The sequence below is a fragment of the Hippocampus zosterae genome, chromosome 10 (assembly GCF_025434085.1).
Source record: "Hippocampus zosterae strain Florida chromosome 10, ASM2543408v3, whole genome shotgun sequence".
Classification (NCBI taxonomy): Eukaryota; Metazoa; Chordata; class Actinopteri; order Syngnathiformes; family Syngnathidae; genus Hippocampus; species Hippocampus zosterae.
Genome location: NC_067460.1, coordinates 17,479,594 through 17,503,435, shown reverse-complemented (window position 1 = coordinate 17,503,435; position 23,842 = coordinate 17,479,594). Strand labels below are relative to the sequence as shown.

Sequence of the window (23,842 nt, the reverse complement as noted above, 5' to 3'; positions counted from 1 at the left end):
ATGTGTTTTATGTGTGTATGAATGTGTAATTATTCCAGGGTCGAACACGAGCTGCATTGCTTGACAACCTCCACGATGAGCTTCACCGACAAAGTCAGGCCGCTCTGGGTCTAAACCAAGCAGAAGAAGAGGACAAGCTGGAGAATGGTGGACATGGAGGTCTGCTGGAGTCATTCAAGGTGAATGTAATGCCAGACGTGTAATCTGCTTTGACTGTGTCCCTTATGTTGACACCATTATTACCTTTGTAAGATAGGATCCCATTGGAGATTTTTTTTAAATAATGTTGGCTGTCACGTAAACATCAAATCAGTTGCCCAGCAACTGCGCTGAGGTGAACTGTTATTTAGAACGACTGCTTCGAAGGGGATCAAAATATGCCAGATATCTACCACCGTGTTACCAAACTGAACCACTGATTTAATAGATCTAAGCTTTTATATTTTGCACGCCACATTGAGGCTCTACCATCCAGTTCATCAGATAACACCCCCCGCCCATGCCCCGGTTTCACTTTTTGTGAGAATGTGCAGACTGCAGTCACAAGTTTCTATTCATAGCTGACAAGAGGAGAGTTGTTTGCGCAACCTGGGAGGTTCTCAGTGGTTGATCTTTCAATAATCCTAATTTTACTTTTCAATATCTATGAATCCACAAGATTACTCGTTTGAACAAAATCAGTGATAAAGGTCCATATGTTGGGTACTGGCTAAAGGCGGAGTAATGGTCATGACATTCATTGTAAGTTCATTGTGTGTGTATGTGGAGGGGAAGGGAGCATTTTTATTCCATGTTGTTGTTCCAAAATCATTACTCTTAATCTTAACAGGCACTCTGGACAGCCACGTTGCAATTATTGGAGTCTCTACCAGCATCCGCTTTTCTCATCGCTGCTCTGGCAGTAGCCATGTATTGTGTGTCGACAATGCAGAGGGTGATTGCCTCATAATGAATAAACATTTTTAATATGCTGCGTTTGTCATCTATCCATCCATCCATATTCTATAGTGCTAACATCTTATCCTCGATGACTTTGGGTGAGGGGAGATCCTGGACCTGTTGTCATCCCCAATTTCATGGTGGATCTAGAAAAGCAACCATTCACAATTTCTCATTTTAGCCTAACATTCATGTTTTTGGAATGTGGGAGAAAGCTGGAGAGCATACAAACTCTAAGCAAGACTGACAAATCAGAGATGTAAACCTGATGACGAATGACACTTTGCCTTCATGAAATAAAATGACAGCACAGGAGATGGATTTGTGCAATGTACACAATGTGCACGACAAGTTAAATGAAAGTTGCTCTGTCTGAATTGCATCTTGAGTGTTCCAAATCATTTTCAATGATATACCGAGTGAACACAGTAATGCCCAACCAGGGAGCCATGGCCACACATGGCCCGTGTGCGGCCATGGCATCAGTCCTGCGGGAACATATGAATTTCACTTATATGCCAGTGAGGTAGAGTGACAAATAAAAACCACGATATAGCAGACGGTGCAATAAAGGCGTATTAACTGTTGCTATACATGCAATAGAATAAGTAATGGTCATAACTCCTGCTATCCGTTTCATGTGACAATCGATATTTAACACTGCAAATGTTTGAGGAAATTAAAAAGAGTATTAATCGTTACACAAAGGAATTAAGGTATTCAGAATGCATACTGTTGAAAACATCTTAATTTGATACTATGCCGTGATCTTTTTGAGATAATAATACGGGTGCCTTGGCTTCAAGGTTGGGAAACACCTGCACTAACTGAAATCAAGCATAGCCTAATTCTTTTTCTGAGGAATTGCTCCCTCTAGCGCTTGGTTTGTGCAACTTCGTCGATTAACAAACGGGTAAACGTGTACTGCATCTAACTGATTTTTAATCCATGCCTTCATTTTGTTTACTAAGTGCTAACTTAGTACAACGAGTTACCTGTATGTTGTCCTTCTGTTTGTAGAGGGCCATGCGTGTGAGAAGTCACTCAATGGAGACTGTGGTAGGGTCAAATCGTCTTCGGAGCCCCGGCGGTGGAGGGGGGGTGCCAGCCAGTTTAAGTGGAGGAGCAATGCCACAGAGCACCAGTGAATGTACCAAGAGCACCTACAATGTAAGTATATGCATAGAAGGAAGGGTTAGGGGGGAATGTCATGTCATTTTAAATAGAGAAATAAACATGTACTTTTTTTTTTTTTTTTTTGATACTGTGTCCTTGGCGCTTTTGGAGGATGTAGTTCGCCAGACGAAGCCATCTGGCTCCCCTTGCGACTCTCTTCCCCCACGCTTCTTTCAGGAGGTTCTCCCGAGTGTTGGTGCATCGGTCTTGGATATCATCAACAGCAGCCTTTCTTCTGGTGTAGTTCCCCAACAGTTTAAACATGCTGTGGTCCAACCCTTGATCAAGAAACCTGGTCTTGATCCAGATGAGCTGTCAAGTTACAGACCCATTTCCAAACTGCCTTTCATTTCCAAAATTCTGGAAAAAGTGGTGCACATGCAGTTGAAACTTTTCTTGGATGAACATAACATCTTGGAGGTCTTCCAGTCAGGTTTCAAGACGATGCATAGCACGGAGTCAGCCCTGTTACGCGTTTCTAATGACATCCTCCTGGCAAATGACTCTGGAGACCACGTGTGTCTGGTTTTATTGGACTTAACTGCAGCATTTGATACAGTGGATCACAGTATTCTGCTGACTCGTTTGCAGCACTTGGTGGGCATTGGCGGGAGTGTTCTTGATTGATTTAGGTCCTATCTAGCTGACAGGACCTTTTGTGTCAGCCTTGGCTGCTCTGAATCACGCACAGCTCCCCTGTCATGTGGTGTTCCACAGGGCTCAATTCTGGGGCCTCTGCTGTTCTCGCTGTATCTGCTCCCATTGGGTTCCATCTTAAGGAAACATGGTATTCCTTTCCACTGCTATGCAGATGACTGCCAGATCTATGTCCCACTGAGCAAGAAAGACACCTTCTCATTAAGGCCACTCCTATCCTGTCTGGAAGAAATCAAAACCTGGATGGCACAAAATTTCTTGAAGTTCAACGAAAAGAAGACAGAGGTGATATTGTTTGGCCCCAGTGGACCTTGTACATTCCATCCTGTAGACTTGGGCCCCCTATCTCCTTATCTGAAATCAACGGTCTCAAACTTGGGACTTAAACTGGACAGTGATTTCAAACTCGATCGGCAAATTGGTGCCGTTGTTAAATCCAGCTTCTTTCACCTTAGACAGCTGGCCAAAATAAAACCTTTCCTCTCACATGAACACTTTGAGACAGTAATTAATGCCTTTGTCACATCCCGGCTCGATTACTGCAACGCCCTGTACTTTGGAGTCAGCCAGTCCTCCATCAAGCGCCTTCAGCTGGTACAGAATGCCGCTGCTCGCCTCTTGACTGGTACTCGTAAGAGGGAGCATATACTGTAACTCCTACTTTGGCATCCCTTCACTGGCTCCCCATTCATTTTAGAGTTATTTTTAAGATCCTCCTCTTTGTTTTCAAATCTCTGAATAATCTCGCGCCACCTTACCTCTCTGAGCTCATACGCCCCTACACCCCTGCCCGGCGCCTCAGGTCTGTGGACCAGTCTTTGCTAGACGTACCAAGAACTAAACTGAGGCTCAGAGGGGATCGAGCCTTTTCTGTTGCTGGTCCATCTCTCTGGAATGACCTCCCACTGAACATTCGGCAAGCCTCCTCGCTGCCCATCTTTAAATCCCTCCTCAAAACTCACTTGTATTCTTTGGCGTTTGACTCAGCATGACTTAGATTTGCTATTGGTTTTACTGCTTGGTGCTTTCTACCGCCTTATTACTTATTACTTATTACTGATTCGTCTTACTGTTTATTGTATATGTTAAATCGCTCCATGTACAGCACTTTGTATGCAGCGATGGCTGTTTGAAAGTGCTCTATAAATACTGTTGACTTGACTTGACTTGATGTATTGTAAAACCATTTTTAAGCATGCGCATTTTAAAAGGCCTTTTGTCAATTCAAGTCAGCTTTATTGTCAAATATGCTCCATGTAAATCATACAGACACGCAGTGCATTGAAAACACACGGCTAAAAATATGGGCAGCGAAACTGAATTGCATAAAAAAGACATTAATGCATAAACATAAATAACCATGGGCACTTGTGATTATTCGGGGTTAAATTTAGGTCGTGTATTGTTTAAGTGCAATAATCTGATGTTGGATGCTGAAGGAGGGTCACAGTCTGGCAGGAGGCAGGGGGTAGAGGGGAGGGGTGGGTGTAGGGAGAAAAGGGAGGGAGTTGAGTCTCTTGACCGCCTGGGGGAATAAACTGTTCTTGAGCCTGCCGGTTCTAGTACAGAGACACTGCAGTCTCCTCCTTGACGGCAGCAGGTCGAAGAGGCTGTGAGATGGGTGGGTGGGGTCACTTGCGATCTGGATGGCTTTGCGGGTCAGACGAGAATTGTAAATGTCTACGAGTGGGGTAAGAGAGACACAAATGATCTCAGCTGCTCTCCTGATGTGCTGCAGACTCTTTCGGCATGACATGGTGCAAGCGCCGTACCACACGGTGATGCAGCTGGTCAAGATGCTCTCACTGGTGCCTCTTTACTAGAATGTCTGCATGATGGAGGGCGGGGTTCTTCCTCTCCTCAATTTGCGGACGAAGTAGAGCCGCTGCAGATTCTATTTGTAATTTTTGATTTTCTCAGCCTCCAGCATTGTCAACCAAATCTTCCATAAAGAGCCCAGTAAAAAGACGATCTGGACTCTTCCCTCGACTCCACTCCAGCATTGAAACTCAATCCGAAAAATGCAATCGAAGGTTGGTCTTTATTTCCCAGACACAAGTGCGATGTCTCATGCTCAGTACATGGTGTTCTTGAATGTTTTGTTTGTTTGTTTTGGGGGGGGGGGAATATGTAGTGACCAAAAGGCAACAGAGATCTGCTCACTGTCCCAGGAAGTCAGGTCGGAGACATTATCCAACCCCAGTTCACCTGAGATCTGCCCTAACAAAGAAAGGTGAGACAGGCTCCAGTGACACTAATGACGACAAGCGCTGTAGAAAATAGATGTTGTTTTTAATAGAATTTACCTATTACCTGCTAAACTAACATCTTTCCTCTACCAGGCCTTTCATTAAACTGAAGGACAACACGGGCAGCAAGCTGAACATCTCTCGGTCTTCATCAAGCACTAGCAGTTTTAGCAGCATTACAGGAGATCCAGAAGCTTTGGAAGACCTAGAGATAGTGAGTATGGTCCTCAGAACAGATTCATCTTGTGTGCATCCACTGGTTACATGGTACATGATTATGTACTGTATGGGATGCAAATACAACTTCCTTACCGCAACACTGTACTGAGGGGAAATTTGCCTTTTGGAAATAAATGAATTTAAAATCGTATCCAGTTTTCAGTTTTTTCTCAAGTCACACAACAGGATTCCTGGCCAGAGATCAACCTCCACTTTTTAAATTCTTTTATCTTTAGGTATGTTTCTTCTAAACAGTTTCCTTCATTCTTTATCCTTCTTCCACCAGGCCAGTCATCCCTCCATAGCATCATCCTCTGCCTTCAGCCCTTCAATCAGCATCGACAGTCCCGTCTCAGGAACTCCCATCATCATGTCCCGCAGTTCCACAGGTACATACTGCTCTAATTGTAACCGCTCTTAGCCTCTTGAACATGTGTTATTCATTCTTCCTTTTCCTTTCTCTCCAGATGGGAAGAATAAGACATCACCGAGGTCTAACTTGAAGTTCAAATTTGACAAAATCAGCCACTCATCCACAAATGTAAGGCTTTTATTTTTCCTTCACATAAGTAGTTCCAAAAATGGATGGATGAAAGATTTATGAGAATATATTAGATTATAATATTTACTAGTGTAAACAGTCGTGAAGTGGTTGAACTTTCACACTACATCAAGGGTCAAGTCGGTCCTCAAGGGCCGCTGTCCTGCCTGTTTTCCAGCTCTCCAAGGAGCAACGCACCTGATTCAGATGATCAGCTCATCAGCCAGCTCTGACGCAGCATTAGATCATCATGATCATTTGATACAGGTGCGTTGCTCCTTGGAACGCACCTGAATCAAATGATCAGGCCGGAGCTGGAATCGAACCCGGTACCTCTGCACTGTGAAGCCGACGTGCTAACCACTGGACTACCGGGCCGCCACAATGCGGAGATGCAGGATTTAATTGCGGCTGCGGCCTTCCTGTGTGGGGTTTTTACGGTCTCCCCATGCCTGCGTGTTTTTTCTCCGGGTACTCCGGTTTCCTCCCACATTCCAGAAACATGCATGGCAGGCTGATTGAACTCTCAGAATTGTCCCAAGGTGACTGTGAGCGTGCATGGTTGTTCATCTGTGTGCCCTGCAATTGGCTGGTAACCAGTTCAGGGTGTACGCCGCCTACTGCCCAAAGACAGCTGGGAAATCTACTTTGCCGACAGACAGAAAGAAAGGCCAAAATCATCAGCTGTGATCCACCATGACATTCCCAATTCTCTCATTCCCCTCTGGAAAGAGACATCAAACTATCAAATGTAGAACAAAAACCACTAATAAACAGCCTCTTCTCCAGGCCATGAAAGCCATTTTTTTATGTGTGCGATATATTGTTTGAACCAATATGTGAAATTACTTAAATTATTCTTTAAAAGTTGTGTCTCAGTGCTATCGTATACTGTTTTTATCAAGTCAAATTCCATTTTTCTGTATTCAGTATTTCTCAAACTGTTCAAATAATGTCAATCATTCTGTCAACTATTGATAGATCAATGTCTCTACATTTCTCTTTCAGTCAGAGTAACTTGATGACCAGCCTCGAGAGGGCCCACGTGGGTTGAATTGAGCTGTGCAAAACAACAACTTCAAAACCAAATCATTGTAGAACCACGTCGCTAAGCCACGGGTGATCCGGCAAGACTCGCAAGAGCACCAGAGTCCCTTAAAATAACTCTCAATACTGTGAGTGTATAGGGCAGAACTGTATTGTTGGGGTTCTTTTTGACAGACTTTTGGTGGACAGAAAATAGTTGATGTTTTACAGACGCTCGCGCATTTTTGTGGTAAAATGTTCATATCATTAACAAACCCTGACCAGGCTGTGATACTGCGAGTGTCGGTGAGCTCGACTCTCCAAAGCTTTTAACAAGTTGTAGTCTGTGTTAGCTGAAGAATGTACCCAGATTTAATGGGAACATGAGTTAAAAGCTTAGTAAAGGTTTTACTTTTTAGCTTGTCAGCTGCTGGCCAGTTAGGAAGTTAAAGCGCCTGTAAATGGTCTGGAAACAGATCCTGTTAAAGTAAAACCATACTACTTGTGAAGTATTGGAAGTCTAACGTATATTAGTGTTGGATTAGAGTTTGTCATGTGTATGAAAATTGTTTTTTTTGTATGGCGTAATCTTTTGTCACCTTGCTAGGTGCTGCACTATGAATGCTGCTGGAATTCAGTCAACCCATGTAATAGTATTTCTGTTTTTGTCAGGATGTCAAATTCCAAATTTGATGTGCTTGTTTTGATGAAAAATTATGTGCAGTACATGGTACTGCATGAATATTTCACCAAGATTTTATTTTCTTCTTATACTTTAGCGGTGTATTACTTTCATTTCGTGTCAGGGCAAAATTACCGCACATTGTTTTTTTTTCTAAACAGACTTTCGTACTTCAGTATGCTAAACAAAAACATTTCACCTCCTAGAGAGGCTTGCTAGATCACCCACGTGTGTACTCTGTGTATGATAAATATTTTCTTGTCATGACTTGATGACTTGAAAAGACTGAATTACCTTTAAACCAGTTCTGGCAAAAACACACTGAATGTGAACTTGAAATTGTTGTTGCTGCTTTTTGTATGCCGTCCATTAGATGTACAATGCAAAGGTACAGTAGTTGCATACATGCACAGAAAGGCTAGACTAGTTTAAAATATGGCATGATGGTCTCAATTTGACAAAAGGGAGTGATGAAAAAAATGAATATCCATACTGGCTAGGATTATTGTAATTCTAGTTGTGAAGAAACGTTCCTTTGACAGAATATTTTTTTTAGAAATCATTTTTATTTATAAACTGAGGGGGAAATGGATTTTTAATGATTATCTGGAGAAAAGAGAATAGGCACAAATAAGAATGGATACAAGTTAGAATAGTATTTGTCATTGAGTTTGCAGCAGCCTTAATGCCTTGCATCCCTTTCACTGTCATATTAATTAATTTATTCAAAGATATTTTTTGAGCAATGTATAAAACTAACGGAAGGGTACAAAAGCAAATGAAATGACATGATGGGAGAAGATATATGAATTTCAAAGCTGTCTAAAGATGTAAATGTATATTTCATTACGTAATGTGCTGCTGGAAAATTTATTCAACAAATAAAATGTATTTTGTGTGAGTTTTGCATTTGTCATTTTTCCATTTTAAAACGATATTAGATTGACTATCAAACAAAAAAAAGCCACCCAAATCTTTCATGAAGAATATTCATTCATTCATTTTCTTGCTCAACCAGTCACAGATGAACGTAAGGCTGTACAACTAGGTGCAGGAGGCAGTATGCACCATGGGGCCTACTGGTCTTTTGGGACTCATTGAATGTATTCACACTGTTAACAGTCAATGTGCTCACATCTGGTGCTCACCCAGTTATGCCATTATCATATTATCAAAAACTGGAGGCACTCTTAATGCCCATTAAATCCTGAACTTCCAATATAGAGGAAGCATTTTTGCCTGGCTAACTCGTTGCACGTATTTGCAAAGTACGTTCGAATATATCGATGATGCATTCAAACATATTTGCAAATACGTGAGAACGTGAACTGACGCTAACCTCATGTCCAAGTACAGTAACTGAGAGAATGACCCCGCCCCTCCCTGACCTTAATAACACCCACTAAGTCAAGGCAAGTCAACTGTATTTATAGAGCACTTTCAAACAGCCATCGCTGCATACAAAGTGCTGCACGTGGAGCAATTTAACATGCACAATAAACAGTAAAACAAATCGGTAATAAAGGCCGGTAGAGAGCACCAAACAGTAAAACCAAGAACAAATCTTAAGTCATGCTGAGTCAAATGCCGAAGAATACAAGTGAGTTTTGAGGAGGGTTTTGAAATAAGTATAACTGCCGAACAAACATGGGAACAGGAATTGTATTCGAACAGGGTGGGTGGTTTTGAACTTTGTTTTATGTTTATGAAATGTAAATATTTTCATTAATGCATGAATGCATTACGAGGGTGGAGTGTGGACGGAGACTCCACAGATTTCTGACGGCGCTGTAGCACCCCCTAGCCTCAATATGGCGCCATTACAGTGCATTACCCATACTGATGCTACATTTAGTTCTTTAAAACCGAAACTTAGGGCAGAGTTCAACAAAAGGTACTACGGTATGCACCATACTACGATATGGAAGACTGGCTCAGACAAAAAAAAATCATAAACAACAACCAGAGGTGTGGACAGACAATGAGTACGACTGCATGCTGTTTTGTTAGTTTTCCTCGCTGTGCGGTACCAATTGAAAAGAGTGGTCGGAAAATACAAAGTTTTACGAATATTATGGTAAGGTCACGTGCACTCATGGATACTAAAAGGTAAACTTGATATCCAGCACAAATAACGAGATAAACGCGTAATAAATAGATCTAACCTCAGGGTACCACTGGATTATTTCCAGAGTTGATTTACTGTGAAACTTCATGGTGCCATTTCCATTATTCATAATGCAACAGATACCGTGTTAATTAATGTACTTGGCTTGGTAACTAGTTGCAGCTTTTGCTGGTAGCTTACTACTTATAGTGTTATGTTTTGTTTCAACCCAGCTGACATTTTACACCCAGCTACCATGTCAGGTAAGACAAGTTGTCTTAGACAACTTTGAAGGTATGTGTGCAGAAAACAACGCCTCGATGACAAAGGGCAAATATTTTATTACCGTTGATTTATTTTACCAAAGGCCCAGGCTCGACTGACAGGTTTAGACAGAATGGCAGTAAACACACGGCGTGTCAGAATGTGGCGAGTATGAAAGAGCTCAAACCTTTACAACTTAAACTCCGCCCAGCTCTATGACATGGAATACGAGGCGGGGTGAATAAACGAGCGCACCCTGCCTTCTCGTTGACATACTGTACTGACTGCGTCTGATTGAAACAAAGAACCAGTGATTATTTTTGTAATAGTTTTTTTAAAAATCGCAAACGACCCAACAACACTCTTCAAGGTCCAAGACGTTATGGAAGCTGGTAGGTTTTCCCCCCCTGCTTTCTCGCGTTTGCGTGCTCATATGTTTCTATGCTTGGCAGTTTAAGCATGACAACTCGGGAAGCTAATCGGCTAAGTTAGCATTCTACGAGCTTGCTTGCCTATCAAACACGGTGGGTTTGTCTCAGTTAAATTCACAGCTTTGTATTGATTAGGTGAATATATTATTATACAATCCACCAACCATTAAAATAGATGGGATGATTGGCAATGGCTGTTGAAATTACCTTGCTTTTTGTTGCGCGGGGAGTTGTATAGCTGGTGCTCTAGCAGTTGTCAATCTATGTGAAATGATTATTTCGGGTTTCCTGATGATGTACCTCAGACGTGCCGGACTGTAGTCGTGCATGAAAATACAGTATTATTTTGTTGTTGCTGATTAAACCCAGTAAACTAATTGAAATGGCTGTTTCAATAAGGTGCTTGTAAAATTAAATTCCTCTTTCTTAAGAAGTTTGTGTCGTTTACGGGCCCTTTACTCTTTAAGTCATGTGGCGTTACCCTCGCTCACAGGTATATTTTTCATGCTGAACATGAGGACAGCCTTGTTTCAGCCTGCACGAATGCTGAGATCCCAGTATTCGTGCAGGTTGAACACCTCTTGTCCACATTAGCTGAGCTTGAGGGTACGAGGCATTAATAAATAGTCAATAAATTCAGAAAATAAATCCCTTTCATCCAATCTGCTATGTAAAATTTCCATCCAAGATTGAAGCAGTGGCAAAATCTGGATTTGTGAAAGCTGCAAGTCACTCTGCAGATCTGTGCTTGGCCTCTTGCCATTGCAAACAACTTGGATGTCAGTTACTAACCTCACATGTTGTTTTTGTTGACTATAAGATGAGTGACAGCGTATCAGTCATGATTGTGTTTCACAGTTAGTCACTGGTCATTAACAGAATGGAGCAGACAAGGGGGACATAACCTTGGCAACACGCACGACTAGTCAGTCTTCCCTCCCATGTTAAATTTGTTCGCACAATGTGTATTTGTGCAACCGTCCTCCATTTTTTATTGGCTATCTAGATGTTCGCCAACATAGAGCGCCTCAGCACTTTAAGTCTTATACTACCTCCGACACTACCATTTCACTACAATTATACTGTTGTTAATCATCTGTTTACAACAATTTTATAATTAGCTTAACCTTTCCTTCATTTTCTGAAATTATTATAATTGTTTTCGGTCTACATATTAATATGAACCTCTGTATAGCGTTAGATTACAATCACACAATAGTTGCAATACCTAATTGGGGAGTGATGTTTATTATGGCTATGAACAGGACATCCTCCATTTAGTATTGTGAAGCGGAGTGCCTGAGAGATCCTAAACTATGGCTTAAGTGGAGAGAGCGAGTTCCTTATGTCTTCAGATGACAAAGGGGTTTTGAATATCGAGAAATATCTCCCCCTAATTACACAGCATTGCTGCACTGTAGCCACCCTCCCCAAAATAATGTCTTGTCTAACCCCTTTATAGTATTTTGCTCTTTTACTTCATCCTCTCCTCTTGTTGCTCTTCCAGGTCTCAGTCAAGAGAAGGTTGCCACCTTTGTAGAGCGCCTGCAGGCAGAGCCTCGCTACTTGTTAGCCCAGAATGTGTCAACGTGCATCGACCCACTGGAAGTTTGCCTACACCGAAAGACTGTGCAGGATACTGTACACATCTTTCAGCATGCTATCCCCACAGAGGGCAAGCCCGTCACTAACCAAAAAAACTCAGGTAGTTATTCTATTCCATTCTATTCTTATCTGGGTTTTAGTCACATGGATAGCTTGAGATAAGGGAAATTGCAGTCGTCCTTTCCAGGTCAAACCATTGCGGCCGTTAGAGCTTTTTTAACTGGCCATGAAATGTTTTGCAACATTTTTTATTATCATGAGTGTGAGAAAAGTATTAAGGTCTATCATAAAACTTGAACCCATGAAGTTGTATATTCCCCCTTATCTTTGTTGGCACATATAATCCGGCGCACAAGGGTTGCTAAAGCTGAGCGTACTTCTTGCATTGTGCTTTTTAACACTCATACAGCTTTTAAAAGAATGTTGTTCACTGTTGTATGACAACAAAAGTTGTGTACTCACCCCGAAGTTGAATGCATAACAGATGTTCCAATTTTGTTTTGTGATTGATGTTTGGATAATGTTGACTGAACCATTCTGTACTGAGAAGCCGCGGTAGTGATGTGGATGCCGTGTTTGTTGGGGATGTCACCAGTCGATCTGTGTCGGATTTGACTGCAGCCTGAACTTAGCCTTCGACACGTTGAGAATCTCTTAGCGCTCACTGATCTGAATGTCGTGTGTTAATTTCATGATATGTGAACATTTAAATTTGCCACATAACTTTTTTCTTTAAATCACTATTTTATTTTAGCAATAAATATTACAATGTATAATTTAAGATTTTTTCTTTCAGACCTTGTAGCTCACATGTATGGATCGGTATAATCTCTGGTCATTGGAGTTGTGGTTTCATCATAACCAAACAAACATGCCTGTATATTTTGTTCTCATCAGGAAGATGTTGGATCTTTTCATGTCTCAATGTCATGCGGCTTCCCTTCATGAAGAAGTTTAACATAGAGGAGTTTGAATTTAGTCAGTCCTATCTCTTCTTCTGGGATAAGGTGAGATTTTGAGGTGCATACATTTTCATTTTCTCCACATTCTATTAGCACACTTTAAAGAAAGATGTCTTTCGTCTGTTCTTTCTTGGCAGATTGAGCGGTGTTACTTCTTCCTCCATGCCTATGTGGAGACGGCACAGAAGAAGGAGCCAATGGATGGACGCCTGTTACAATTTATTCTCTCCAATCCAGCCAATGACGGGGGACAGTGGGATATGTTGGTCAATCTCATTGGTTAGTTGTAGTTTGCATAGTCACAGCATGAGGTTACTGTTGGTGAAATTGTATGGGCTGTGTCACTTGTAATTTTGCCAAGGTATTTGGCAACATAGATTCATTGGGGGGAATTAACTGGACTCGTCACAAATGTCGAAATCTTCCAAACATTTAAAAAAATATTTCTAAGCTTGCACAATATAAATAAACACAATAAACAACTTGGTAGAAATTTTACCCAAACAAACGCTATTCTTCATAGACCGGCATCTTATGCTTGTTAATGGAGAAAAGTAGCTGGCAGTGCTGTCACAAACAAACAAATTTATAGTCGATTATTGTGTTGATTTATTCCATTGATGACTCGATTAATTTGATCCTTCTTTCCCACATCCTACTAGCAATGGTAGATTAATAACATGTTACCTTGCAGCTCAGCAAAGTGTTGGATTGCCATCTTTGATACAGGGGACCGCGGTTCAAATCTCAGTCATGAGACAAACGTCTTTTTGTCTATATTAAACAGTAATACCAAGGCACTGCCTGTTGTTAAAATGTGTTGGCTACATCGGGAAGGCATCTCGTGTCAAACCTGCCAAACATAAAATTACTCTGACGACATTATTACCTGGTGTGTCGTGTGGAAAAACTCACTGACTGCAGTGTCAAATGTCCACCAAAAGAGGGTACCAAAAGACTGTGACATTAGTCATGATTGGTTTCAAATTTGTGCAGTGGACTGATGTGGCCTCTAAATGTGTGTGAATTACCGGTAAGTACAATGTAGCTCAAAGGTGCCCCCTGCGGGGGGGAAATGCGTCCCGCGCTTTTTAGAGCCCACTTGGTCGACTTTTATTCTCAGCCCGAGTAGCTAGCCTGAAAGTAATCAACCCATTATTTTGACCTACAGTTACACAAATTGCATTGATGAATGTGACATGATAGATATGGCCGGCAAATTCTTCTACTTTGATCATTACAGTCATGAGGTAACTGTCAAACGTGAATTTTATTTAGGTTGGAGTCACACGACTGTACTCCTCTTTCCCATTGAATTTAACTCGCTTCACTGGGAGCAGCAGCAAATCATCTTCTGCGGTAGCTCCAGCTTACCCGTATGTCTTCCCTCACCATATCGAAATTTCCTCTTCGGTCTTCATCTTTGCCACCTCCCTGATGGCTCACTTGCCAGCATAAGTTTACCGATGTATATATTGTCCAAGCTTAATCTGGCCTCTCTAGCCCTGTCTCCAAATCTTCAAATCTGTGTTGTCCTTCTGATAAGATCATTCTTCATACTTGTCTTTTCTCTTCACTCCCAGAGAGGTCAATAACACGGCTGTACTAAAATGTACGAATGTAACCATTGTTCAATTTTTTTGTCTTATCCAGAAAAGTATGGTGTCATTCCAAAGAAATGCTTCCCAGAGGCACACAGTTCAGAGGCCTCCCGCAGAATGAATGGCATTCTCAATCATAAGGTGTGCATGTATTCAGATTAAGACACCCAAAAATTTCCCTTGAAAGCTCAAGACTTTTTTTTTTTTTTGCACATCCAATTGTGTTTCACAGCTTAGAGAATACTGCTTCAAACTGAGGAACATGGTGGACAGTGACGCAACTCAATCGGAAATCTCCGACGCCATCCACACCATGATAGAGGAGGTATCTACTACGTCTATTTTGATCGCTGCATACTTTTGTCGAACATTTATTTTAGAATACAATTTAAGAAGGTTGAGGTTACAGACTGCAGAATAGTTTCAGATACAAGGTGAATGGCAGACAAATGACTGAATGACTGACAGATTAGCAAGTACCGATACCAGGCATCATCTCTATCCAGCCTTATTTCAAAGTGTTGTATACATATGCGACCCTTTCTAGCTGTTTTCCTGTCAGGAAGTAAATGGCATGTGTGGCTACCAGACTGATTTTCTAAGTGAAGTGCATCAATGTCAATCCTCTCATTTTCCATTTAAGATGCAATTTCTCTCATGTACTGTATGTTGACGAGGCTTAAATCAATATTAAGTCTTGCTTTTTAGCCATGTTCACGACAATTGACTTTCCATTATTTTGATTTGTGTAAGAAACGATCACCGTATCGTTTGGATTTATCGTAACATCTTGGCTCTATAAGTAAATAATAATTAGTTATGCATGCATTATTTACAAAAAAAAGTTGCTTTTGTTTTCAATTAGAACCTGTAATAATGTGTAGTTCTACCCTTCACCCTCAGTCAGCTGGGATAGACTCCTGCCTGTAACTGTGAACGGAGTAAGCACACAAAAGATTGGATGACCGGATGGTTAACTACTACAGATCTTCCTGTTAGGTCAAAACAAATGACCATGCAGACCTTGCATAGAGTGTGAAGAGAACACCTTAGTGAGCCGAGTTTAACCACAGCAATGTTTCATGTTAACCAGAAGAGGGGGCTGTTAAATAATAGTGGACTGAGAGTAGTGTCATCGGCAGTCTACAGGTCACTCTTAAAAGCTCCTTCAATAAAACCGTTACACTGGTCAAAAACATTTGTACTCAATGATTTTAATCAAGCATGTATACTTTTTTGAGTACGTGCAAAAACTGGAGACAATGTTGCATCTCTGTTGAGGTGGGCCTGATAGTAGTCAGTGTTTGTTTGTCCACCTGGAAGTGGTTTGTTTTGCGAAAAGCTCTTCACTCAAGGCCAGCTGCAATGGAGAATTTCGTCATGTTAAAAGCATGGGTTGCATAGCATGAGTGTAGAACAGGCACATTTGATGTGTATCATTAAAAATGTTAACATAAGTACGGAACATCAGTACTGTGCGCATTTTGCCATTTGGAGTCAGTAGTTTTTGAGCCTTTATTTTGCTGTGCTTTGTGTTTTCATAGTTTAGATGTTATTCAACGATCGTTTGTTTGGTCACAGTACGCACTTGACAAGTCCAACTTGTTCAATTTGACCTAATTCTTGTTTTGTACAAACTGACTGCCCGCCATTTGCAGGGCGAACTGCTGCCTAACATGATGTTTGCTGCCACCATCCGGCACTTAGTCGGATGGTGGCAGACAAAACTCCAAACTGCGCATGCAACGTAAGACAGACAAATTGTCCCGGCTAAAGGGTTGTCAGTCAACAACCCCGTAGGTTTGGGTCATTCCTAAATCGAGATACCACTGTTTTCACAGTATTGCTTTATACTTTCTCCCATCGAGGAAATGCCGCATGGCCTCTTAATTGTTGAGCCCCGTTTTATCATTCAGGATGTCAGTTGCATATGTTCAGTCTTGGGGGAGGAGAAAAACAGGACGGTAAAAGTGCAAAGCATGAGGGGAAATTCCTGAGAGCTTCAGCTGAGGTTAGAAGGGTTAACAGTCGGCCTAATCCAAACAGGCCAGTTTAGCCCACAGGAAATCATTCTTTTACACAGCAAGAAAATGCACACGAAGAAAGGTTGTGGGGTACAAAAAGGGAAATGAGAGAAATAGCTGCAGGGAGGAAAGAGGAGTGAAACTGGGCGGGATTTAGTAGCAGTGATGGTTGATGAGTATTGTATTTGTGGGGCCAAACCCCAGGTTGGAGATGTTCGGCTTTGTGCTGATTAAAATATAATCCAAAACATCCTCCTGCTGAGCTACTTGAGCACACAGGCATGTGTCGCACAATACTGCAATGACATGTTGTTGGTAAATCGATATCCCCACTGTGTTTCCCGTAAAGGTGTTCCGGGTGGTTAGCATTTGTCTCGGCAGCCCGCCTGAGACCATCTCGTGGGAGTACCGAGACAAGGAAAAGAACTTCCATCGCTTGGGACCCCTCACCCCCCAAGAGTTTTACAGGGAGCACGTCAAACCCCTCTACAACATGCAGGACAAAGTATGTGGGAGAATAATACGACAACTGTTTTTTTTTTTATTGTCACAAATTTTGGGAGCTATTCCCACTCTAAATTCAATTCGTTTTTGATGTCAGATCTGCCTTGTGAACGACCCCCGACCCCAAAACCCTTACGGGAAGCTGTATAGTGTGGAGTACCTCGGTAACATGGTTCGAGGTCGCCAGACAGTCTACAACAATCAGCCCATCCAGGTTCTCAAAAAGGCTGCTGCCGAATCCATAAAGGACGGAGAAGTAAGTTGAAATGAGCCACGGTCTGCATATGAATTGTTTCGTTTTAAACACATGAACACGTTTCTCTTTTAGGCTGTGTGGTTTGGCTGTGACGTTGACAAACATTTCCACGGCAAGATGGGCATTAACGACATGAGTGTGTGAGTTTAATGTCCTGTGCTTCAAAGTGTTACATATCGAAAATAGTTCTCCCTACATCCGTTTGTTTTTTGGCGGGGGTGTACGTGCTGAGTGCCGATAAACCAAAAATACTGAAATGAATCACTTTATTGTTACAACAGTTGAAAAATCTGATCGAACAGTAAACCAGCCCGCTTCAGTATGACGACGCTACATCACACTGGTGTTTGTACGACGTCATTATAACAGCTTTGCACAGCAAAACCAGACCTCTTCTTCCGGCACGAGGCGATTTGTCTTCCCACAACAGAACAATTCTGATCCTTGCCCTTAAGGTGCACCGTCATTTGTCTGAGTTACTGGCGCCGGGCTCAAATCCCGACCACCGAACTGAGCCAAACGTGATGCTACATTTCTGACGCAGAAGATCAGCTATCATTTCTGTGGCTGTTAATAACATTTGGGAAGTCGGAGAGTCGCAAAGTGGAGAGAAAAAGAATTTGTGTGCAATGTGAACCTCCTTGACCCCTCACTCTAATAAATTGAATCGTATTCAAGGAATGAGTACAAACAGCTACTTATTAATTAGTTTAACAGTAAATACGCTGAGTCCTCGGTTTATGAGAGATTGGTATTAAGCTCTGCTGCGAATAGCAAAAATCCGCAAGTACATGACAATCCCCTTAAAAAGGTTTGTAGTTCCCTATAAATACCACAAGATGATGGAAAAGCACTACTTTTGACCAAATGAAGCTCATGGATCCTTGGCACCAAGGATCCCACAAAAGGGCGGCAAAGTAATAATTTTATCTCTTTGACCCAATTTAAGAATGTTGATGTCGATGAGTTTTCATCAACAAAATCTCAACAAAAGTTAAATCTTCCTTTCCACGTTGTCAGTTAACAGGCGCCAGTGTGTCTACTAATGAGAGTTACATTTTTCTTTCTGAGATGTGGTCAGATACCTTGCTCTTGTGGGTCCGTTCACCTCAAATTGACCCCTGATCTTCTGTGTTCCATTGTGTACAAGATGTCTGAACACAATCAAGGTCAATCAAGCATGTAACAAAATGAAACTTTAAAACATGATAACATTGTGTTTGTCTATTCGATAACAGTTTTATAGCAAATTATAAAGAATAGCCCCCCACCCCCTCAAAAAATCTGCAAACATAGGAATTGACAAATGGTGCTCTGCAAGTATGTTGGGGGGTTTCTGTATTTACTTACTTTTGGTAGTTATTAGCGCAGAGGGCAATGGCCTAGTCACAGAAACAAATTTTGTTGTGAGCTTCCTTGGACATCATTCTTCAATTTGCGTTTGTGTATGTGCAGCTTCAACCATGAGCTGGTGTTTGGCGTTTCAGTAAAGAGCCTCACTAAGGCAGAGCGCCTGCAATGTGGAGACTCTCTCATGACCCACGCTATGATCCTCACCGCCGTCACGGACAAGGTAAGCGCACACTGATGCATAGGTGAGGGTTAGGCTGTCTGTTTTGAACGTGGTCTGTCATGAATACAGCTTGGCATGACCAAAAGAAACTGTAGAACAAGGCTGTGGTTTATTGCATCCAACTTTGCTCTCTTCTTTTTGTTTTGTTTTTTTGTTTGTTTGTTTTTTTTTATATCATTGGCTGCCGTGATTCATGGTGCTGTCAATGTCCCCTTTTAAGTGACGCCAGCTGTCAGGACACTTTCTCTCATGTGTTCCCCTGCTTAGCTGTAATCTCTTCATTGTCTTCTCTTTCTGATTCTCTCAGGATGGAAAAGAGGGTTATGAAAAGTGGAGGGTGGAAAATTCTTGGGGAGATGACCGTGGGAACAAAGGTAACCAAACATCTTACTTTTTTGCTTTCATGATGATTTTTTTTTAAAATATGCAATATTTCCTTGAAACTCTTTCCTAGTCCAGTATGGCTGACTCCGTTAGCCACCTCAAACAAATTAAGACTTCCCTCAAAGTGACCACAAAATAATCATTGATTTCAATAGTAATGATCCCAGTTCATACGTGATGTTGACATGATAGAGGTAACGGCGTAGCCTATTTGACCTTGGTCGCTGACTAAAATAGCAGGGCCGAACCCCGAAATACTTAATTTTTTGTACAAATTTTGTAAACATCTCTCTATCAGCGGCATGAAAAATACACAAATCAATTTGTTTGGTAATTAATGCAATTCCCCACTTTTGGGCAACATTATTGTGGCATTTAAACATAACATAGCTCTTGTAGTATTTTAAAAAAATAAACCGTCATATTTGAGTTAAATTAAAGCAAAACCGGTGCGGCTAGCTTTCAACATGTTCCTCAAGGCTGCTTAGCGGTGAATTTTCACGCAGGCCACATGTTGTAAGTGTGCCTTTTTTCAGAGCGCCCAACAAGATGTTTTTCCGATTGTAAATCCTTAATTAACTCGAGCTTTGTGTGCAGTTTTGGCCGGACTACTAACGAGAGACAGGATGCAACATAATTAGAAATTGATATGCTTTTTAACTTTTATTTATGTTATGAGCAGGCTCAACATTTCAAACGCTTCTGCACACCACCGCACCAGTCTTGACGAGAGCTCTTATTATTCCTTCATTCTTTCATCCCTGTGATTTATGTTCCTGTGAGACCCATCATCTTCTTTGTATCTCCGCTCAGCATTCCACTGCAAATTTAGTCATGCGTCATCAGGCAACAAACACATACAATTCAGTGTGGCGCAATATACAGAGAGAACGAGAGGAGGACACTTCGACAATATTTGTCTGAACCCGCAAACCAGCGACCGTTTGGGGAAAACATGAAAGTTCATAGACAGCATCAGATTAGGAAAGGCAAGAATACATTACGCAATCAAGATTTCGGAACCGATCAGCTAGTTTAAAAACGGCAACAACAACAACAATTCCTCATCCGATTGGAAGATGGATCAATCTATCCAATCTATTTAAACAACTTGTTTATTCCCCAGAGGAATTGGGACCGGCCTGTCCCATGAATAGCTAAAAGTCATAAATATTGACGCTAATCAAAATGCACTGAGCGAAAAAAAACCCCCAAACTATTAAACCCTACAACTTCTCCCCAACACGCTGATTACCGTTCACTACATATAAAATGAGATCAAGAAAACCTGCCCAAAATATCTGCCGATGAGATCTGTGTTAAGTCTTGTTGTTACAATAACTCTGCATTCCACTGACTTGTTCTTTTAAATACTTCTAGTTGTGAGGTCGGCAAAGATGGCTGCCACAGTACTCCCTCCACTGTTAGAGTAGCCAGTAGGCCTTTCCCTAAAAAATAAATAATGACATGCAGCGCACACAGCCCTGTGCCACCCAACATGCGGGTTCCCATTGGTTTGCAACAATGACAAAAAAGGCAACGCGCCAACTATGATTTGCGTACTTGGATGGACACTCGGACGAAACACACACCACTTTGATAGATTGTTTTGAACTACGATATCCATGCTGTCACTTTGATAACTCGACTGTGTGCGGGATTCTTTGCTCTGAGCATGAGAGGGAAGAGGAAAGAGAGAAAATAAATTGAACAGTGCGTCAGGTCTTGTTGCTCAGACCAAAATCTCTCCGTCAAGGTCTCACATCTTGACATTGGGATTCATCAAGCTTAAAAGGAGACACGAGTAGTTTCGCTTTTTTCTACACAATTTAAAACGGTTCCCGACTTTTTTCGATAAAACGTTTGTCAAATTTGGTCAAAATACATTGATTAAAAAAAAGTCAATATCCACTTGATCTGCGCAGAGTCACAAAAATTGAGTACGTTTTTGTTAGCGTGACAAGCGGGGGCAGAGCTTACTTGCCAACTGAAGCCAGTAAATGGCTTTTTCCCACGCAACATATTAGGATTTGTGATATTTTGCATGTTTTATGTTATCTACAATTTAATGTTGAAGCTATTTACGTCGCCCTAAGCGAAACTATATTTTGTGTTGCTGTGGCCTCACAACATTTGAGTCATTCGTTACCATCTGCTTTCTTGTTCTGCTCAGAGCTTACGCTGCCAATTTCAGATGCTGTTGCCAGAATGTGATGAAAGTCCCAATTTTTTGGAACACTTGTTAACACTTAGACCTCTACAATTGTAAAGTTGAAGCCATTTTCCTGTCTGATAAAACCTAAAGTAGCTTCCCAAAGAATAAATCTGACAAAAGGGTCCATACATCCAGAGAAGAAGCTCAACCGCTAAACAACCAGGGCCCCTATTTTGATGTTGTTGTTTCTGTGTGTCTGCAGGTTACCTCATCATGACAGATGATTGGTTCTCAGAGTATGTGTACGAGGTGGTAGTAGACAAAAAGTTTGTCTCTCCTGATGTCCTGGAAGTGATGAATCAAGAGCCTGTTATACTTGATGCCTGGGACCCAATGGGGGCTCTGGCCTAAGTGCGGACACCCATGTTTTCAACCATAACCCTTGTTTTTTTTCTCCCTCTTGCTCCTCTGCTTTTACCTCGGCTGAATTGGCTATTAAAAGGTTTTAAGACATAAAAAAAGATTAGACCAAGTCTTATATTTTCCACCGATAATGTGACCCGTAACCTGTCAACTCAAGTGGAAAAAATAGATATATATCAATTATATTTTCGAGGAGAAGTAAAAATGAACATGACGTGTGCACATCTTACCACACAGCGCATCTTAATAAACCCAAATTGAAGTTCCACCCCTCCGGAAAGCTTTTCTGACATTTTTGCCTTCTCGCAGAAGCCTGAAGGTTTTATGCAAGCATTGCCTGGTGTTTGAAACCGTTCATAATTCCCTCCACCTTAAGACCCCAGTTTCAGCTGAAGAAAAACGGCGCCATATCATGAGGCTGTCACCACATTGCTTCACTGTAAGTTATTCTTTTGATGAGGAGGAGTAAGTTGCATTTACACCAAACCTCATGTGTGGAATGATGGCCAAAAAGTCTAACCTTGCTTTCAGTGGACCATGTACGTTCATGAGTGAGATTTCAAGTGTATTTTGTAGCCACGGTTTGGATGTTTTTGTCCGACTGATGTGGCTTCTTCTGAAGTGCCATCCTACCTGAAAGCCCAGACATATGAAGAACACGGCATATTGCTAAAATGTGTTGAACATTCACTACATGCCAGAAATCCCTGCAGCTCCCTCAGTGTGCATTGCCTTCAAAATGTATTTTGTGACCTTGAAGCCAAAAGTGAAACGGCAACGAGTGTCACAAATTTGAATATATTTTGCTCAGACAGAATACAAGACAATATAATTGTCAAGTGGAAAGAAAAGAATGTGTTTTTTCAAAATGTTATGCCAATATAAATCTGAAAAGTGTAGTCTGCCTCTGTACTCTACTTCAGTGCAATCACTTGCCTTCAGAAGTCACCGAATTAATAAAATCCACCTATGTTTATTCTTAGTATAAATTCATCTGTGAAGGCATCAGTAGTTTTAGATAATACTAGTGAACAAACCGCATTATGAAGATCAGGGAACTGATCAGGGACTGATCAAATATCAGGGGACTGATCTTCATAAATAAGGATAAAATTGTAGAGAAGTTGAAAGTAAGGTTGGGTTGTAAAAAAAAAAATCCAAAGTTTTGAATATCTCAAGGAGCATCATTCAATCCATCGTTCAAGAGTGGAAAAAGTATGGCATAATTGCCAGCCTACCTACTTATGATTATCCACCAAAACTGTCAGAGAAAGCGAGGTCACTCACTCTGGAGGAGCTGCAGAAATCCACAGCTCAGATGGCTTAATCTGTACCAAACAATTAAATCATGCACTCTGCAAATCTGACCTTTGTGGAAGGGTGGAAAGAAGAAAATCATTGTTGAAAGAAAGCCAAAACAAGTACCATTTGAGTTGCATGTGTTACAGGTCACCACTTGTGGGTGAAAAAGGTCTTGATCTTCATATTTTATGTCACCAAAAAATGGCATTTAAATTGGGGGGGGGGGGGGTAGACTTTTTAAATCTTGTGTCTCCCATGTTTCTTTGAAAATATGTCAGTGTTCTAGGTAAAAATAAATATCCATTTTTAACAGGCTGCTTGTGTTTTCTGAAAATTATTTAGGCTTTGAAGAGTTCACTACGTTCAGTCTAAATTGTCTTTAAGCCATCCCTAATCTTTCTTCACAGCTGTGCCCTATCCATTACAAGGCCAAAATAACTACAGTGGCACCTCTAATTACGAACGTCTCTTCATATGAAATTTTCAAGTTATGAAACATCTCAAAAGGAAAATATTGCCTCTTGTTACAAAAGAAATGTCAAGATATGAAAGGTAAAAACATAGAGGTCCTTCCTGGGTGAAGGAGCTCAGACAGGTAAGGTGGAGCGAGGCCTTTTAAAGATTTGAAAACAAATAAGATCTTAAAAAGAACTCTAAAATGTATTGTGAGCCAGTGAAGGAATGTCAGAGTAGGAGTTATGTGCTCCCTCCTACGAATACCAGTCAATAAGCGAGCAGCAGCATTCTGGACCAACTGGAGAC

At 41.3% G+C, this 23,842-nt stretch overlaps 2 protein-coding genes across 15 annotated transcripts in view; both read left to right on the top strand.

Moving 5' to 3' along the window:
* rap1gap2a (RAP1 GTPase activating protein 2a) overlaps positions 1-8,390 on the top strand; it is a 54,817-nt gene extending 46,427 nt beyond the window's left edge. For all 14 annotated transcript variants that reach the window (XM_052077849.1, XM_052077847.1, XM_052077845.1 and 11 more), the window contains 8 exons: positions 39-179; positions 1,960-2,109; positions 4,693-4,805; positions 4,907-5,005; positions 5,115-5,235; positions 5,527-5,629; positions 5,708-5,781; positions 6,790-8,390. In XM_052077849.1, coding sequence (XP_051933809.1) covers positions 39-179; positions 1,960-2,109; positions 4,693-4,805; positions 4,907-5,005; positions 5,115-5,235; positions 5,527-5,629; positions 5,708-5,781; positions 6,790-6,798 — 810 coding nt within the window. In that variant the 3' untranslated portion in view covers positions 6,799-8,390. The remainder of the gene's footprint in view (positions 1-38; positions 180-1,959; positions 2,110-4,692; positions 4,806-4,906; positions 5,006-5,114; positions 5,236-5,526; positions 5,630-5,707; positions 5,782-6,789) is intronic.
* A 1,683-nt stretch (positions 8,391-10,073) lies between these two features.
* blmh (bleomycin hydrolase) lies at positions 10,074-23,395 on the top strand. The gene is made up of 12 exons (XM_052077865.1): positions 10,074-10,252; positions 11,799-11,996; positions 12,794-12,903; positions 12,996-13,137; positions 14,512-14,600; positions 14,692-14,784; positions 16,833-16,988; positions 17,085-17,243; positions 17,316-17,383; positions 18,699-18,816; positions 19,124-19,190; positions 21,618-23,395. The coding sequence occupies exons 1-12, from the start codon at positions 10,243-10,245 to the stop codon at positions 21,764-21,766; spliced, it is 1,359 nt and encodes a 452-aa protein (XP_051933825.1). The 5' UTR covers positions 10,074-10,242; the 3' UTR covers positions 21,767-23,395.
* The last annotated feature ends 447 nt before the right edge of the window (positions 23,396-23,842 follow it).